Source organism: Rhincodon typus, chromosome 16 (genome assembly GCF_021869965.1).
Source record: "Rhincodon typus isolate 14 chromosome 16, sRhiTyp1.1, whole genome shotgun sequence".
Lineage (NCBI taxonomy): Eukaryota > Metazoa > Chordata > Chondrichthyes > Orectolobiformes > Rhincodontidae > Rhincodon > Rhincodon typus.
This window is the reverse complement of record NC_063347.1, coordinates 5,812,592-5,832,237: the sequence shown is the minus strand read 5'-3', so window position 1 is coordinate 5,832,237 and position 19,646 is coordinate 5,812,592. Positions and strand designations below refer to the sequence as shown.

General features: G+C 46.1%; 1 protein-coding gene across 1 annotated transcript in view; it reads right to left on the bottom strand.

The window, feature by feature from the left end:
• Nucleotides 1–4,983: 4,983 nt before the first annotated feature.
• Nucleotides 4,984–19,646, bottom strand: part of LOC109922963 (plexin-A1-like) — a 545,204-nt gene continuing 530,541 nt past the window's right edge. Inside the window, exons 24-29 of the mRNA XM_048606674.1 lie at nt 19,108–19,209; nt 17,421–17,517; nt 13,233–13,423; nt 10,972–11,141; nt 9,029–9,241; nt 4,984–5,200 (exon numbers count right to left, since the gene is read on the bottom strand). Coding sequence (XP_048462631.1) covers nt 4,984–5,200; nt 9,029–9,241; nt 10,972–11,141; nt 13,233–13,423; nt 17,421–17,517; nt 19,108–19,209 — 990 coding nt within the window. The remainder of the gene's footprint in view (nt 5,201–9,028; nt 9,242–10,971; nt 11,142–13,232; nt 13,424–17,420; nt 17,518–19,107; nt 19,210–19,646) is intronic.

Genomic DNA, 19,646 nt, shown 5'->3' with positions numbered 1-19,646 from the left:
AAGCAGAATACAGGGCTAACGGAAAGATTCTTGGCAGTGTGGAGGAGCAGAGGGATCTTGAAGTTCATGTCCACAGTTCCCTGAAAGCTGCCGCCCAGGTGAATAGAGTTGTTAAGAAGGCGTATGGTGTGTTAGCTTTCATTAATAGAGGGATTGAGTTCAAGAGCCGTGAAGTTATGCTCCAGCTATACAAAACCCTGGTTCGGCCACATCTGGAGTATTGTGTCCAGTTCTGGTCGCCTCATTGGAATGAGATGTGGAAGCGTTGGAAAAGGTGCAGAGGAGATTTACCAGGATGTTGCCTGGAATGGAGGGGAGATCTTATGAGGATAGGTTGAGAGAGCTAGGGCTTTTCTCTTTAGAACGATGAAGGATGAGAGATGACTCGATAGAGGTATACAAAATGATCAGAGGTATAGATAGAGTAGACAGCCAGAGACTTTTTCCTAGGGTTGAGGTAGCTATTATGAGGGGGCATAGTTTTAAAGTGAAAGGAGGTAGATATAGGGGAGATGTCAGAGGTAGGTTCTTTACTCAGAGAGTGGTCGGGGCATGGAATGCATTGCCGGAGAGGGTAGTGGAGTCGGCCTCATTAGGGACATTTAAGCGGCTATTAGATAGGCATATGGATGATAGTATAAGGTAGAGGTGAAGGTTAGATGGACCTTAGGTTTAGCTTAAAAGTTTGGCACAACATTGTGGGCCGAAGGGCCTGTACTGTTCTATGTTCTACCCTATCCCTGCAATTGCCACAGCTAATCCACCCTAACCTGCACATCTTTGGACTATGGGAGGGAACCCACACAGACACAGGGAGAACATACAAACTGAACACACACAGTCACCCAAGGCTGGATTTGAACCCAGGTCCCTGGCGCTGAGGCAGTGGCGCTGTATCACTGCGCCACATTTCCATGTGATGAGTGTTTAAGATTTGGAATGCACAGCCTGATAGGGCAGTGAACACAGATTGAAACTGTAGCCTGTAAAAGGGAGTTGGATAAACACATGAAAAAAAGAAAGTCGGGAACATGGGGGGAAAGATACTAAATGGATTGCTCCTTGAATGAGGCAATGCAGACTTGATTTGTCAGGTAAACTCCTTCTCAGATCCAGGTGGGTTGCAGATGTTTTTACCTAACCTGTTCAGATGTGCTGTGACACACCTCTGGTCAGCAGCAAGTTGGACTTGAACCTGGGTCTTCCAGCTCAGAGGTAGGAATGCTACCCCACTGCAGGACCAGCACCCTTCAGCCAGAACATACAATAGCCCACAAACTGGTGATTTGGAAGCGTGAGAGGAACATGTTGCAATTTTCCAAGGTACTGCTGTTACTCGTGTGGCTTTGTGGCTTTTATAACCAAAGGCATAGAGTAGAAAAGTCACAGTAAAATTTATAAATCAGTGGGACTTTACCAACTAGAGGAAGAGATATAATGAAGGCAATTCTGGACTTTCGATTCTTGCCCAGTGACCTACAAGGAGTTGGGAAGTGAATGAAAGAAATTTTAAGAGGTTGAATAAAAAATAAGGCGATTCTATCTGATTAGGGATTCAACGGTAAAAGTGACAGGACTGAGTTTATGGCCAGATAAGGGAAGAGATGAAAGGCTGCACTGAATGTAGGTTAAGCACTCAACGTGAAATAACCGATGCCTATCTAGTTCATGGTGCCCATGAGCTGCAATGTTAATGCAGTCAGTGACTAGTCACAACAACCAATGAGTCTACAGCAGTCCCCAGATGTAACATCAGCAAACTTCCAGAGATGGAAAACTTTCCTGTCTCTTCTTTATTCATTAAGGAGAGAGGGATGTAATTTAAGCAGCGTTTATTGTCCTGGAGAAAGTGGCGATGAGCTGCCTTCTTCAACCCCTTGTAGCAAAGACAGACCCACGACGGTGTTGGGGAGGGAGTTCCATGACGCGACACTGAAGGAACGGCAATATATTTCCCAAGTCAGGATGGTGAGTGGCTCGGAGGAGTCCCCATGTATCTGCTGCCCTTGTCCTTCTAAATGGAAGTGCTCATGGATTTGGAAGGTACTGTTAGAGATGAGTTACTGCAGTGTGTCCTGTAGATGGTACACACTGCTGTGACTAAGTGTCAGTGGTGAAGGGGGTGAATATTGAAGGGGGTGAAGCAGATGAATATTGATTAAGCTGGATCTCATCGAGCTTTGTGAGCGTCGCTCAGGCTGCACTCAGTTCCCATGATACCCCTGATATGTCCATTATCTACAAGGCACAGGTTTTAAGGAGACATGAGGTGAATTTTCGCCACAGAATCTCTAACTTGCTCCGGCATCCACCACAACCCAGACTCAACATTATTTGTTCCCGTTAAGCTTGTCATACTTGCTGTGTGCTGTGGGTGCTCACCACAAACTCAACTTTGCTTACAACAGGAATCACAGCCTTCCCAAAAGAAGGGGAGCAAAGATACAGAAATTAAAGGCTAGTGCAATCCGAGAGGAGTTCACTTGTATAATTTTTCACAGTTCAAATTCTCTCTGCCCCGTGGCTGAGCCATCTATAGAAATTGACTAAGGATGAAGTCTCGGTGGAGATGTGGTTTTGGTACCCAGTGTGGTCCATATTGCAGGGAGAATACCATTCATAGAATCACAGATATGTCACAGTGCTGAAGGAGGCCATTGGGCTCTTTCTGTCTGACTAGCTCGTTAAGTCATCATCCTTTACCTAGTGCCAATCTCCTGTCTTTTCACCCCTTACATAGTATTTTCATGCAAATAATCATCCAGTGCCCTCTTGACTGTAAGACACTTCACTATCATCTTTATGGTTCTTGTGGTGTGGTGGTACTGTCCCTACCTTTGGACAAGGAGGCCTGGGTTCAAGTCCCAGCTGCCCCAGAGGTGTGTCATAGCATTGTGGATCAGGTTGATTAGAAAGAATCAAAATCTTCACGTTGACCTATGCCTCCCCGTTCGCTCTTCAGTCTAGCTGAGAGGCATGTCAAAGAGAGTTTTGAAATGCTTTAAATTTGTAAATAGCTCCATATGTAAACACCACGAAGCTTGTTTACTTAAGGCGAGCTGCAATGACACAGTGATTTATTTGAAAAACAAGTTATTCACAGATTGGCCATTTCATTGTGAAATTGGAGTTAATTCTGTGCCAAGCTATAGGCCAACAAGGGACCCAATTAGGAGATGGCTCTTAGGCCTCCCTCAAAAGCCAGGTACAAGCCCAGAAACATGCACTCCATCATTCAAATGCAATAAAGAAGGTGATGAGCCATGCAGCAGAGGGACTGAATCATTTGTCACTGTCACCTGAGGTCGATAATGCATCTCGCTGATGCACTTACTGCTTCTACATGAGCCGTCTGCAAAACTTTCATTGACTTCCCAGATAGAAATTCAAAGACTTCTGAAGGAGGCCATTCAAGCCATTGAGTCCTTCTGGCTCACTGAAGAGCAATTCAGTCAACCCTGCTTCCTTGCTCTATCCCCCTAATCCTACAAGCTTATTATTTTCTTAAATTATTAAACCTTTTTTTTTTCCCCTAATCAAAGATATTATTACACACCTCTGCAGCTGGTGGGCTTTGAACCCAGGCCTCCTAGTCCAGGGGTAGAGACACTACCACAAGAGGGCCCTGCAAGCTTATTCCCCTTAATTCATGCCATCTGCTTTCCTTACATCACTGAACGTGCCTGCTCCCAGCACCTTTCGAAGTGGTGGGCTCTAGGTCAGTATTACTTTCTTTAGTTCATTCATGGGATGTGAATGTCACTGGCTAGACCAGGGGTTTTATTGTCTCCCCCCACAATTGCCCCTTGAGAAGGTGGTGAGAAGATGCCTTCTTGAATTGCCCCAGTCCATAAGGTGTCAGTAAATCTGTAATGCTGTTAGGGAGGGAGTTCCAGGATTTTGACCCAGTAGCAGTGAAGAAACGGCGATATATTTCCAAGTCAGGGTGGTGAGTGACTTGGAGGGGAACTTGCAGGGGGCGGTGTTCCCATGTATCTGCTGCCCTTGTCCTTCTAGATGGAAGTGATCCTGGGTTTGGAAGGAGCTGTCTGAGGAGCCTTGGTGGATTTCTGCAGTGTAGCTTTTGGTAGTACACACTGCTGCTACTAAGCGTCGGTGGTGGAGGGAGTTGATGCTTGTGGATGTGATGCCAATCAAGCGGCTGCTTTGTCCTGGACGGTGTCAAGCTTCTTGAGTGTTGTTGGGGCTGCACTCATCCAGGCAAGTGGGGAGTATTCCATCACACTCCTGACTTGTGCCTTGTAGATGGTGAACAGGCTTTGGGTAGTCAGGAGGTGAATTGCTCATCGCAGTATTCCTAGCCTCTGACCTGCTGTTGTAGCCATTGTATTTATAGGATAAGTCTAGTTCGGTTTTTGATCAATGGTAATCCGCAGGAAGCTGTTAGTGGGGCATTCACTGATGATGATGCCATTGATTGTCAAGGGCCATTGGTTAGATTTCTTCTTGTTGAAAGTGCTTATTGTCTGGCGCTTGTGTGGTACAAATGCTGCTTGCCACTTATCAACCCAAACTTGGATATTGTCTAGATTTCACTCTATATGGACATGGACTGTTTCAATACCTAAACCTGGTGGAAACATCGTTGAGAAAACCCATCTGGTTCACTAATATCCTTTAGGGAAGGAAACTGCAATCCTTACCTGGTCGGGCCTACATGTGACTCCAGACCCACAGCAATATGGTTGACATTTAACTATCATCTGGGTACTTAGGGATGGGCAGTAAGTGCTGAGCCTAGCCAGCTGCATCCGTATCCCATGAATAAATGAAAAAAACATTTACGGAGTAATGGAAAAGGTCACCATGCTGGGAATTGACAAGGTCTTGGGCCCAGGATCCAGCTCAGCTTGTGTTCCTTCCACAACTGGGTTGGCTCACCAGCCAGGATCATCAGTCCCGGCCTTTTGAGCTGAAGTTTGTAAAGCAGCCAATATCCATGCAGGCCTGCCTCACGGAGGGTTAAAAACAAAAAAGACACAAGGGAAAAGGGGAATGCTCAGATAACAGTACTCCTGAAGCTCTTACCTCGTCTCTGTACTTGTTGATGTAGGTGTAGATCTCATGCAGTGCACTATTGCTGTTGAACTGGCTCAAGTGTAGTCGTGACTGCTCGGCCAGGTAAGCGCTCATATCCTGGTCACTGATCACGGGCATCTTGGAGATATCTGCGTAGTACCTGTGCCGAAACACGGCGAGAAAGTGAGCAGACTTCACAACATTGGATGGCCAAATGACAGATGTAACCACGGCATCTCGCAACATCAGTTTCAACGCAGATTCGGAGACCAGATAAGAACACTGCAACAGGAATAGGTCATTCAACCCATCAAGCTTGGATCTTCAGTACAAACATGGCTTCAGCTCTACTTTCCATCTCACTCCCCAAGGTACACTGTGGGGTGTTCCCCCAAGTGGGGGGGTCAGGAGCTGATGTGTTTGGGTGCGAGGGTCAGGCGCTGTTAGACAATAATAGTCATCATGCAGCTCTATTTGAAATTTTATTGTCTGTGCTCCCTCTCCAGCAGCAGCCCCCCCTGCCTGCTCTTGCAGGGACGTAACAATTCTCACGCCCCAGTTTGGAGCTTCGGCAGGGATAAAAGATTTTGGGAAGCACAGAGTTACCACCCTTAGGCTTCTCAGACAGAAATCAGAGGTGGCCCCAAGCTAGGGGCATGGGGGGTGCATGGGGGTTAACGGGTTAGCAGTTTATCAACAGAGTAACTATCATTCAAATAGATCCTTAATCCTCAAACTATTGGGATCAACAGGGTCCTTTGAGATGATTGGAAAGCCTGCATTGCCCATTATGTAATGCCTATAAAACACAGAGATTAACTCAAAGTGAGTGTACTTTTATGGTTGTTAGAGGTGCGGATGGGGGGGCGTGGCACTGGGGGAGCGAGAGGAGAGGGATATGGTCGCAACTGTTCCTCAATAAATCATTCTCAAAATCCAAGCAAGTGTGGTCATGAGAAGTTGCTGTGAAACTTGAAAGCGTTCAGAAAGGCTTTACAAGGATGTTGCCAGGGTTGGAGGGTTTAAGCTATAGGGAGAGGCTGAATTGGCTGGGGCTATTTTCCCTGGAGCGTTGGAGGCTGAAGGGTTTATAAACCTCATACAGGTTTATAAAATCATGAGGAGCATAGACAGGGTGAATAGTTAAGGTCTTTTTCCCTGCAGGGGAGAATCCAAAACTAGTGGGCACAGGTTTCAGTGAGAAGGGAAAGATTTAAATGGACCTGAGGGGCAACAGTTTCACACAGAGGGTGGTGTGTGTATGGAATGAGCTGCCAGAGGAAATGGTGGAGGCTGGTACAATTACAACATTTAAAAGGCACCTGGATGGGTGTATGAAAAAGAAGAGTTTAGAGGGGTATGAGCCAAATGCTGGCAAATGGAACTGGATTAATTTAGGATATCTGGTGGGCTAGGATCGAAAGGTCTGTTTATGTGCTGTGTGATTCCATGACTCTAAGTTATGCATTGACTTTTACCTCTTTATTTTGTTTTTACTTTTGAATCGAGGGTTTATGGGAATTTTCGTAAAATTAGGAGATACAACGGGATAGGAACTCATCTGGAGTGGCCTTCCACTCCAAGGGAACACACTGACCTTGAACTGATGTGTGGTGTTTGGTTCTGAGGAATGCACTCGCACCTTCTGGGCAGGTGCTCATGGGCCCTAATGAGGTGAATGAGCAAACTGGAGGGCACACTCCCCTTCAGGTGACGCAGTTTTTTTAATTCATTCACAGGATGAGGCCATCGCTGGCCAGCATTTATTGCCCATCCCTAATTGCCCAGAGAGCAGTTAAGAGTCAACCACATTGCTGAGGGTCTGGAGTCACATGTAGGACAGACCAGGTAAGGATGGCAGTTTCCTTCCCTAAAGGACTTCAGTGAACTCAATGGGTTTTTCCCAACAGTCAACAATGGATTCATGGTCTTCACAAGACTCAATTCCAGATTATTTTTTATTGAATTCAAGTTCCATGATTCGAACCCAGGTTGCCAGAACATTACCTGGGCCTCTGGATTAACAATCCAGCAATAATACCACTTGGAAATCAAATCCCCTAAATATGACCACTTCTCTGGATATCAGAAAGATCCCACAGGACTATTCAAAGACAAACAAGGAATTCTCCTCATGTCCGTGTCACCCATTTCTCTTGGTGTTTGTGGGACGCGATGACCAGTGCTCGATGACAGCCAATACTTAACAACTTAACAAAGGTCAAAAGATGTCAAAACATCTGCACTTGAACAAAACAACAAGAGATGAGGAGAAAAATTTCTTGCAGAGGGTCATACGTCCTTGCAACTCTTCTTCAAAATCTGGTGGAAGCCAAGTCTTTGAATATTTTCAAGGCTGGAGGTGGCTGGATTCTTGATAAGCAAGGCAGAGGTGAAAGGTTATCGGGGGATAGGCCACTGGAATAAACATATCAGGCACCATCTTACTGAATGGTGGAGCTAACTCAAAGGGCTGAAAGTCTGCTGCGGCTCTAATTGGCAGGTCCGTGATTAATAGTTCCACGAAGCATTAAGATAAGGCTACATTGTATATAAAAGGCAGCATTATACATTAAGATGCAGTCCAATTATAATCACTTCAATCTGGGTTAACAACTTTGAAGGAAACTGGAGAGGTTTAGGATTAGAGTTAGGGTCAGGGTCAGGGTCAGGGTCAGGGTTAAGGTTAGAGTTAAGGTTAGGTTCAGGATTAGGGTTAGAGTCAATGTTAGGGTCAAGGTTAGGGCCAGGGTCGGGTTAGGGTCAGGGTGAGTGTTAAAATCAGGGTCAGGGTTAGTGTTAGGGTCAGTGTTATGGCACGGGTTAGTGTTAGAATCAGGGTCAGGGTTAGGGTCAGGGTCAGGGTTAGGGTTAGGGTCAGGGTTAGGGCCAGAATCAGGGTTAGTGTTAGAATCAGGATCAGGGTTAGGGCCAGGATCAGGGTTAGGGCCAGGGTCAGGGTTAGGGCCAGGGTCAGGGTTAGTGTTAGAATCAGGGTCAGGGTTAGGGCCAGGGTCAGGGTTAGTGTTAGAATCAGGGCCAGGGTTAGGGTCAGGGTCAGGGTTAGTGTTAGGGTCAGTGTTTGGGTCAGGGTTATGGCGAGGGTTATTGTTCGAATCAGGGTCAGGGATAGGGTTAGGGTCAGGGTGAGGGTTAGGGTTTGCTGCATAACTTTACAATTTTTTAACATCTCTGATTGGGAGACAGTGGAAGTAAAAGGGTCCCTTTCAGAGGCAGAACAGGCTAGGCTTCGATCCCCTTAGGCATGGAAGATTTAGAGGTAATCCAACTGAAGAGTTGTTAATGACTGAAGAATTTGATAGGGCCAAGAGAGAGAGAAAGAGAGATAGAGAGAGAGAGAGAACCATTTCCCCTGGTGTGGGAGTCCAGATCAAGGGCATTCCACTGAAAATCTGAGCCAGTCTGCCCAAGGCTGCAGTCAGGAAGCATTTTCTCCAACTCACAGGGAGTGAAAACGTGGAACACTGAGTACCCCTCCCACTGCTTCACAAAATCCCATCCCCTTCCCCAACAAAAACAAGGCTGTTGCAGTTAGAGAGGAACCAGTGGCTGAGATCAACAAGATTCCAGTCAATAAAACAAAGGACTGCGGACGCTGGAGATCTGAAACGACCACAGAAATTGTTGGAGAAACTCAGCAGGCCCGGCAGCATCTATGGAGAGAGAAACAGAGCCCACGTTTCGAGTACAGTGACCCTTCTTCAGAACCTGATTTTTCAAGATTTTTGTCGAGCAAGGGATATGGCACTAAGGCAGGGAGATGGGAATTGAGGTAGAGATCAGCCGAGACAGAACAGGCTTGAGGGGGCCAAATGGCCTCTTTTTGTTCCAGTGCTTCCATTTCAGATGAAATCACGAGGTGAGTTTCGATTTTAACAGTGCTGTTAGTGGGATAGGTGTGGACCCAATTCTTCCTACCGGTCGTAAGCGAGTAACACCCAGTGAAAACAAATGACTTTGTGCTTACCTCTCCACCCAGTTTTTGTAGTTTGGAATGTCTTTCGCATACAGTAGTTTGTTGGAGGGAGAGTCCTTGCCCAGTTTATGTTCAGAGGTGGAACAGGAGTCCATGAAAGTTTGGGCTACCACAGAGAGGCAGGCGTCTGTAATACTGTTCTTGTGAATGTCAAACACAAACTGTGGATTTTTGATAACATTCACCCAAAATCGTAGAGGTAGACTAGAGGGACAAAACAAATAAAAGTGTAGACTATTACATGCAAGGTTAAAAAAGCAACATCAAAATTCCAATAACCAACCTACCAATATTTTACCATCCACTCTGGAACAATGCAGACCGGAAGAGAGGGCAGGACTAGACATTGGGATTGAAGTTGGATCTTTTATGTAAATTCCACTGAGGCTCACAATATATAAGCCGTGTGCAGACAAAATAAACGTACGAACCATAGCCGCATTTCAACAGCAAGAGGCTGATACCATAGAAGGATGCCATTCAGTCCATCTTGCCCATGTCTATGCCTTTTCATGTGAACGTTTTCCCAAAGCAGTGCAAACTCAGAGAGTAGGCTCCGATACTAGTAAATGAACTGTCATTTCAGCCATTCTACAACTGTGTAGAATTGTGGCACTCTGTAAAAATTCTTTGTTTTATTCACTTAATGGGACGCGATGGCCTAGTGGTATTATCATTAGACTGTTAATCCAGCGACCCAGGTAATGTTCCGGGGACACAGGTTTGAATCCCACCACAGCAGATGGTGGAAGTTGAATCCAATTTTTTTAAAAAGCTGGAATTAAGAGTCTAATGATGACCATGGATCCATTGTCAAATGTTAGGAAAACCCATCTGGTTCATTAATACCCTTTAGGGAAGGAAACTGCCATCCTTACCTTGGTCTGGCCTACATGTGACTCCAGACCCACAGCAATATGGAGAGGGCAATTAGGGATGGACAATAAATTCTGGCCTTGCCAGTGATGCCCTCATCCCTTGAATGACTGAATTAAAAATTCTTAGGATGTGGAATTTGATGCCAAGTCCAGAGATTTTGGTCCATCCCTAATTTCCCTTAAACTGAACGGCTTGCTCAGCCATTTCAGAGGGCAGTTAGGAGTCAACCACATTGCTATAGGTCTGGAGTCACATGTAGGCCAGACTAGGTAGGGACGCATTTTCCTGAAGGACATTAGATGGTTTTAGAGACGATATAAAACTTTAATGATCGCCATTATTACGTTTGGATTTCAATTCCAGATTGTTAAAGTCAATATTGCTAATGCCAATTCAAACCATATTGCAATTTCTCAACACTTATCTGGATGAGGGCTGTTTTGAAGCTGGGAAGTTATGAGTTTGGAACATTTCTAACCAGCGCCAGTTTAGTGGCTTGTGAAAGATGACTGTGAACCATCAGATCTCCCAGAGTCAGTGGGAGTCTTCAAACATTGAGTGAAACCAAAGGGTGTACAATATTGTTCATCATAGAATCCCTACAGTGTGGAAGTGGGCCATTTGGCCCATCGAGTCCACACTGACCCTCCAAAGAGCATCCCACATAGACCCAGCTTCCCCAGGCCCCATCCCCATAACCCTGCAATCCCCATAGCTAACCCACCTAGCCTGGAGACTACAGGGCAATTTCCCAAGGCCAATCCACTCTAACCTGCACATCTTTGGACTGTGGGAGGAAACCGGAGCACCCGAAGGAAACCCACACAGACACGGGGAGAATGCGCAAACTCCACACAGACAGTCACCCGAGGGTGCAGTCTAACCTGGGTCCCTGGCGCTGTGAGGCAGCAGTGCTAACCACTGAGCCACCATGCCACCCTGTTCTTGGCCATACAACTCGGACACTCCGAAGTTTACTCCAGAGCTGCCCAGTTGCGATCCAAGAGTTACTTTGCCTTCCTCCTGTTCAGGCTCATTCCGAGATGGACACTTACCAGTTACTCTTCCAGGTATGTCGCACGTCGTGGTCGGTGATCAGGTGTTTGTCGGCCTGTTCATCCAGAAAGTCAAACATGTATTTGATTGCAAGAGGGAGGGCGCTGCCCCTGTGTGCTGTACTAAATATTGTCTCAAACAGGTCGTCCACAAACTTCTGCAGGGTTCCCTGGAAGGGTAAAACCGTCCAAAGTCAGCACCATTTTGGATTTGCACACGCGATATACTTCCCCTGAACCACACTGGAGCACAGTCTAAGACTGGAGTCCAGAGATCCTACTGATCACCCTCCTAAAGCCTTATATATAGTGTTAGAAGGAGCTAGTTACCTGACAGTTGCCTTCCCTCTTTTTTCCTGAGTTATGAACAGACGTGGAGTCAAGACAGATGGCGTTAAGATGCAGATCAGTTAGGACCAACAGTACTGTGGGTGTATGTAGCTATCACTCCACCCCAACCTCCCAATCCCCTGACAAATTGCTGGGTTTAAGAAGGCTACTCACTGCAAGATTCTCAGGGCAATTAGGAATGACGACAAATGCTGGTCTAACCAATGATGCTCAAAGTGATGGACAAACACAAAACAAAATTGAAAGGCCGAGAGCGTTTTAATGGCCTATTCCTTTGTTCCAACATTCCAACTAAGATGGCGGTCTCTCGCATTTTCTCTATTTAATGGAGACTGATGTGTCTATTGCCCCTCCTCATGCCTGCTCCTTGTGAACTATAGAAAGGTTATCCAACAGACTGAAAATTTCTAAGCTCTCTGCCAATCATCTCACTACATTTGACTAACTTTGGTTTCATTCATCCACTCTTCGCATCCCCTTCACCACACGGCCTTTGTTCCTCAATTATATAAAATATGAGAATATAAGTAATCAGAGAAGCAGGCCACTCAGTCCATTCAGCCTGTTCCACCACTTACTGAGGTCATGTCTGATTATTCACCTCAAACTCACTTTCCCACCTGAGTTTTAAACTGCTTAACCTCCCTAGTTCCCAAAAATCTATCAATCCCAGTCTTAAACACACTCAATGACTGCACATTCACAAGAACCATAGTCATTAGAGTGAATGAATTTCTCCTCAGTTTAGTCCTGAATGGCTAACCTGTTATCTTAAGCCCAAATGTTGCTGAAGAAAGATGTACTCTGTCACAGCTTTCCAACTTGCAGAGATCAGGACATTCACAAGAGTATTGATGCAAAGGGGAAATAACAGTCTATATTGTAAATTTAAACAAAGCATGGCAGTCCACATCCAGTCATCGTCTAACTAGAGTTTTCGCCACGGCAACACCTCCACCAATTACAGTCCATTTGCCAACAAATCAACACACACGTCTCATGCAGTAACTCAGCAATGCTCCTTCAACAGCATCTTTCAAACCAGTAATCTCTATCAGCTCGGAGGACAAAGATAGAGCATAAATGGGAACACTACTCCCTGCAAGATCCCTTCCAAAACACATACCGTCCTGACTTGGAAATATATCACCGTTCCTTTACTATTGTTGGGTCAAAATCCTGGAATACCCTTCCTAAGGGAATTGTGGGTCCAACTACAGTACATCGTCTGCGGTGGTTCAAGAAGGTAGCTCACCACCATCTTCTTAACGGCAACTAGGGATGAACAGTAAACGCTGGGCCAGCCAGTGATGCCTTCATCTCAATGAAGGAAAGAAATAACAAGGGAAAGCTGAAGAGCTGAGGGAAGGCGAGACATTGTACAACAGTGAAGTTTCTTCAGCGTTTGGAAGTTGAGAAGCAAATGCAAGAAAGGCTGCAATTACTGAAGGATTAGTCAGTCATCATAAAACACACGTAGTTACAGCAAGTGGCTGAAATTTAAGTTACCAGCAAAATTAATTTCCTGAAGTTTGAATACAGCCTAAGACAATCCAAAGCATTTTATCTTGCACTTTTCAGGACAAACACAAGAATGCCAAATTTCAAACAACCACAACAATTTATTCCGCAGGAGCAAATGGGTGATGATTGGTTGGCAAGTTGACTCTGGCTTGCCTGAGGACTTTCTTCAACTCATTTGGTCATTCCTCGCATGTAGAAGACACACTGAGACCGAAGAGGAAAATGAGACTGTGTGAAAGGCTTTGCGTTTTAAAATCAGATCTTTGCCACCCAGTGAGTTGGTGATGAGCTCACCCACATTGGTGCCAAGTCATGGCTCAGCAGCTAATACACTTCCCTCCCTGCAACCGAAGCCGTGATCTGTCACAGATACTGGCGCCTCTCACCTTGGTGGCCAGGAGGCGGGTCAGATAGATCTCAGACACCATTTTGCTGCCTCGGTCCCCTTCCCTCTGGTCCATGTGGTCATGGTTCTTGACTAGGTGCCAGAGTTTGGTTCCGCTCTCCAGGTCTGGGGTGATCATGGGCGTTCGAGACCGCAGGCTATCTGGACTGCTGGCAGTGCGTAACATACTCTCTGTAAAAAGGTGCAGACGGAGGAGAAGATGACAGGGTTCTAGTAGCACCATAAGACCATAAGATCCAGGAGCAGAATTAGGCTATTCAGCCCTTTGAGTCTGCTCCACCATTCAATCACAGCTGACATGGTTCTCAAACCCTTTCCCCTGCCTTTTCCCCGTACCTGCTGATCGCCTTCCTAATCAGGAACCTGTCTATCTCTGTCTTAAATACACTCAATGACTTGGCCTCCACAGTCCACTACAGCAATGATTTGCACAGTCACCACCCTGTGGATGAACACTACACTCTAAAATATACTCCTGTCCAAATTGGTGACTGAGATTGAGAACAGGAGCTGGATGGAGATTGAGTGACACGTGTTAACTCAACCCTGAACAAGCTGATGAAGTGTGAAACTTGCCACTAATACCTGTCTTCATAAATGGGTTTATTTGTAGAATGCAGTGCTCTCTATCTCTGCTTCCGACCTACTATCTAGCTGTGTCTCTTTACAAATACTCTACTCAGTTAATTACAAAGTGCCTATTACCTGTCTCCACATGCAATTCAAACCTCAACTTTCCTTCAGCAGCTCAGTAACCTTGTGATCAAAGAACAAAGAAAATTACAGCACAGGAACAGGCCCTTCAGCCCTCCAAGCCTGCGCCGATCCAGATCCTCTATCTAAACCTGTCGCCTATTTTCCAAGGATCTGTATCGCTCTGCTCCCTGCCCATTCATCTATCTGTCTAGGATCATGGTAACCAGAGCCCCTCCCAATCTATAAGTGGAGCCACTTTCTGTCTGTGCAATCCTTCCCCAGCCCAAAATTCCATCCTTCTCGGATTTTAACTCGTGCATTCACAATTGCTTCCCTGTGTGAGGCCTACATTCACTCTTTCAAGCCGCAGTGAAGGGACACCACCATTTGGTGAGAGGTGAACAAGAAAATTGGTGGAACAAAAACAGAAGTTGCTGGAAAAGCTCAGCTGGTCAGGCTGCATCTGTGAAGAAAAAAATCAGAGTTAACGTTTCGGGTCTGGTGACTCTTCCTCAAAACAGTTCTGTTGAGGAACAGACCCGAAATGTTAACTGTGATTTTTTCTTCATAGATACTGCCAGACCTGCTGAGCTTTTCCAGCAACTTCTGTTTTTTGTTCCTGATTTACAGCATCCGCAGTTCCCTCGGTTTTTAAGAAAATTGGTGGAGCTGTGGACAGTGAGGGAAGTTGGCAAAAGATACAGCAAGATATAGGTCAGTTGCAAATTTGGGTGGGGGATTGGCAGATGGAATTTAATCTGGACAAGTGTGAGAGGAAAGTGTACAGTAAATGGCAGGACACTTTGGAGCATTAATATACAGAGGGATCTTGAGGTGTAGATCCATAGCTCCCTGAAAGTGGTGACACAAGTGGGTAAGGTGGTAAAGAAGGCATATGGCATGCTTGTCTTCATCAGTCTGGGCAGTGAGGATAAAAGTTAGAAAGTCATGAAGTAAAACTTTTGTTTGGAGTAATGTGTACAATTCTGGTCGCCACACGATAGGAACGATGTGGAGTCTTTGGACAGGGTGCAAAAGAGGTTTACCAGGACATTGCATGGATTGGAGTGTATTAGCTACAAGGAGAGGTTGGACAAACTGGAATTGTTTTTGCTGTAGCGTTGGAGGCTGAGGGGAAACCTGATTGAAGTGTATAAAATTATGAGGGGCATGGATAGGGTGGATATTCGGAGTCTTTTTCCCAGAGTGGAAATATCAAATACTAGGGGGCATAGGTTTAAGGTGAGGGGGGAATGTTTAAAATGTGAGGCACGTATTTTACACAGGGGAGTGGTAGGTGCTTGGAACATGCTGCCAGGGGAGGTGGTGGAGGCAGGTACGATAGCAAAGTTTAAGAAGCATTTACACAGACACATGAACAAGCAGGGAATAGAGAGATACGGACCATGTGCAGGCACCTGGGATTAGTTTAAAATGGCATAATGGTCAGCACAGACATGGTGGGCCGAAGGTATGTTCCTGTGCTGTACAGTTCTATGTTCTAAGAGCCAGACACTTTGCTGGCAATGTGAGGCTGAGGCATTTCACCTGCAGAAATCAACCAGCAGCAAATGTGTCTACACTGCCCAGAGGAAGGGGAAGTTTAACAGGGGAAGTGTGAAGGCCAACAGGAGAAATGCGACTGATACAGGTCACATTAGGCACCTGACAGTGGTCTATCGCAGGCTCGGGAATGGATTCTGCAAGGAGACTAGCCGAAACTCAGAAGTGCTAAAAATATGCTTCCTCCAACACTGCATAAACTATCAGTGCATCTAGTCAACAAATAAAACTCAAATTCAGAAAGCCGAGAAAAGGGCATCTGTATGTTCGGTGTCTGGGCCCAAAACTCTGGATTCCTTCCCTAAGCTTTCCCAACTCTCTAGCCTCCATTTATTAAAACTTGACTCTAACCTCCTTTGTTGGCTCAGTGTCAGCTTAGGTCTGGTTACACCCCGGCCTCCTCAGGTATTGTCATGCAATGCTCTACCACGTCAAAGGTGCTATATAAATGCGAAATGCTGTCATCTCCTGCTGCAGGCACAAAATGCTCTCAGACCTCACTTGGATAGCTTCCCCCAATCTAACAGCAAAATTCTTTGGTATTAACACTCTCCATAGCTCTGTGCAAATCTCACCTCCTGCTCTCAACGAAATGCCAAACAAAACCCATGAAATACTTTAAGAACAAAGTAGACGCAACACAAGTGGGATTTTGGGGTCATTCTGGTTAGAGGGAACTACCTTTAATTGTAAACGTGTAAATATGAATGTGAGACCTTCCTCCAGAGGGAACACGAGGATGTTTTTCTCGATGTAGCGAGTTGCGGAGATGTGGAATTTGGGGCCGGTCAGCTCATTTGGCTGCGCAGCTGGTTTGTTCCTCCTCACCCCTCTCTGAGGTGAAGTACAGAATCCACCCTTAGATTTCTAAGGCACTACTTTACATTGATAGGCTCTAGTTGGACTCTCTCTCAGGAGAATCACTTGAGTGTTATGCTGCAGATGGAGGCCATTTGGCCCTCCATGCCCATTCTCTCTGCATGCCCTCTATCAAACCCTTTCATCATTTTGCCAACCACTATTAGGTTACCCCTCAGTTTTCTCTTTTTAGGAATAAAAGATACTGAGCCTGTTTTGCCCTCTCCAGCTCTCTGCCACTCTTGGTTTCATCCTCACAAATCCTTCCCACACTCTCTGCATTGCCTCAGTAACTTTTTCACAGGACGGGGATCAGGACTGTACAGAGTTCTCCAGGTGTGGTCTGAACAAGGTTCAATTTTATCAGCACCTCTCTGCTTTTCAGAGGGAGATCGTAAGAATCTCTTTTACCCATGGCAGATACGTCCAAGACCAGAGGGCATGAGATTAAGATGAGGAGCAAATGGTTTTGAGGGGAATCTGAGGAAAGGTCTTTTTTTTAAACTAAGGTTGGCAGAAATATGAAACTTGCTGCCTGAAAGGGTGTTGGAGGCTGGTACACTCCCAACAACTTTGAAACATCTGGATGAGCACTTAAAATGCCAGGGCATAGTAGGCTGTGGACCAAGTGCAGGTAGATGGATTAGTGTAGTTTGGTGTTTGTTGGTCAGCACAGATGTGGTGGGCTGAAGGGCCTGTTTCTATGCTGTATGACTCTGTGATTCTATTTTCAATTCTATCTCTCTGGAATGTAAACACTTCCATTCTGAGGAAGGATCACTTGGCCCAAAATGTTTCTCTCCACAGATGCTGACAGACCTGCTGAGCTTTTCCAGCAACTTCTGTTTTTGTTTCTGATTTACAGCATTCGCAGTTCTTTCAGTTTTTAACCTTTCTGTTTGGTTGGCTTTCCTCAGGGCCTGGTTAACATCTGAATTTTTGGCAGTTTGAGTGTTTGCCCTTCCTGAAAACAGGCTGAGGGGACAATACCACCTGGAGAACATCGACTGTTCCTTTATCTGATGCTGATAGCACTCTGCACCACACTCACCATAACGGCTGAGAGATTTGGTGAAGGTGGAGGAATTGGAGATATTATAGGCTGAGGTCTGTTTCGGTACAAGTGCTATCAAAGATCCATCTGTAACCTGGGAGGGGGGAAGAACAATTTACAAAGTTAGAGAAAAGAGAAAAGAACATTTTCATTGATAACACAGTGTTGAGCTGGAGGAACACAGCAGGCCAGGCAGCATGAGAAGAGCAGGAAAGCTGGCATTTCGGGTCAGGACCCTTCTTCAGAAAAATCTGTACAGATTTTACTGCAGTGTAGCCTGTTCCTACATCTGCTTCAAATATGAAGAAGGGTCCTGACCCAAAACGTCAGCTTTCCTGCTCCTCTGATGCTGCCTGGCCTGCTGTGTTCCTCCAGCTCCACACTGTGTTATCTCTAACTCCAGCATCGGCAGTTCTTACTATCTACTGATTTTCATTCCAAGATTGGACGTTTTCATAGATCATAGATAGATCCCCTACAGTGTGGAAACAGGCCCTTCGGCCCAACAAGTCCACACCGACCCTTGGAGCATTCCACCCAGACCCATACTCCAATTACTCACCTAATCTACACATCCCTGAACACTATGGGGCAATTTAGCATGGTCAATCCACCCTAGCCTGCACATTTTTGGACTGTGGGAGGAAACCAGAGCAAACCCACGCAGACATGGGGAGAATGTGCAAACTTCACACAGACAGTTGCCCGAGGCTGGAATCGAACTTGGGTCCCTGGTGCTGTGAGCCAGCAGTGCTAACCACTGAGCCAGTGTGCCGCCCAAATTGATAAGCTCTGGCACAGAAAGAGGCCATGTGCCCACTGTTCCTCAGGGAGACTCAAATCCGACAACCTTGCTAACTCCCCACTCTAACTTCAGTGGAGCCTGTCCCTACATCTGCTTCAAAAAGTTCTCCAGTTTTATCCGAAGAGGGTACCAAGGACTTATAAGGCATCCAAAAGTATCAAATCAGAAATCTATGCCGACCCACTGGTGCTGTACCAACCGGGTGCCACATTGCCAGAGGTGCCATCTTTCAGCTGAGGCATTAAAACTCTTTGTCCGTTTTCCCAGTTCAGGGAAATGTCCAAAGTCCCACTTTGCCATCTCGAAGATGACCGAGGGAGTTCTGCCCTGGTGTCGCCGCAGGTATTTACCCCCTCAGTCAAGGTCGTAACAGATGATGTGGGGCAGTTATCACACAGTTGTTTGTGGGATCTTGCTGCGCGTACAATGGCCGCATGTTTCCCGCACGACCGCGCATTGAAAAGTATTTCACCGGCTCCCGAAGTGGCCTCTGGTTGTAACGAGCACAATGTCAGTGCACGCCTTGGTATTGCGGGGGGGGTTTTCCCTCCCCCTTCTACCTCTGTCTCCTAAACTCCCGCAGCCCCAAACTCCATTTGATGACCCATCCTGTTTCCGATCACTCTCCTGACCAAACCAACCACCCACCCACCGAAAAAAAACACCAAATCTCCTTTTAACCTTTTTCAGTCTCCGTAGAATTCGACCCAATCCCTCCCCATGGAATGTAGCTGAAGTGTTTCGATGAGTTTGTGAGCTGTAACGATGGGTATTAATATCTCACCAAGACTTTCATTCTGGTTCGATACCAGCAAACAGCTGGTCATTTAGCCAGACGGAAGAATGTTATACATGGACTTGCCCCTCGGGGGATTGTACCTGGTAGTGTGCCAACGTATTGAGACGTTTCCAGTCATTATCTATCTTTGTCGTCACATCTTCATCTTGGAGAATTATCCTCGCGATTCTTCCCTGTCGCCACTCTGAGGGAGACGGCAGAAAATGTTATCCCATCTTTTTTTCCAACACTCGCTTCACAAATTCACAAGTCCCACAGATGATTTCACTGCAGCTCCCTCCCACCATTCCTTACTCCACAGCGTAATGCACAGACTGGTAGCTAAATGTGGTACAGGCCAGTTATTGAACTACGTGAGGCACCATCTTGTGACCCCTCAGCAGAAATCCTCACAGTCATCCCAGCAGGTGTCGCTTTATAGCCGTAAGAAAGATGGGAATCAAGGATGGGGAGGTGGGGCATCAGCCTAGTGGTATTATCGCAGGAGTGTTAATCCAGAGACCCAGGTAATGTTCTGGGGACAAAAACAAAGTTGCTGGAAAAGCTCCGCAGGTCTGGCAGCATCTGTGAAGGAAAAAACAGAGTTAACGTTTTGGGTCCGGTGACCCTTCCTCAGAAC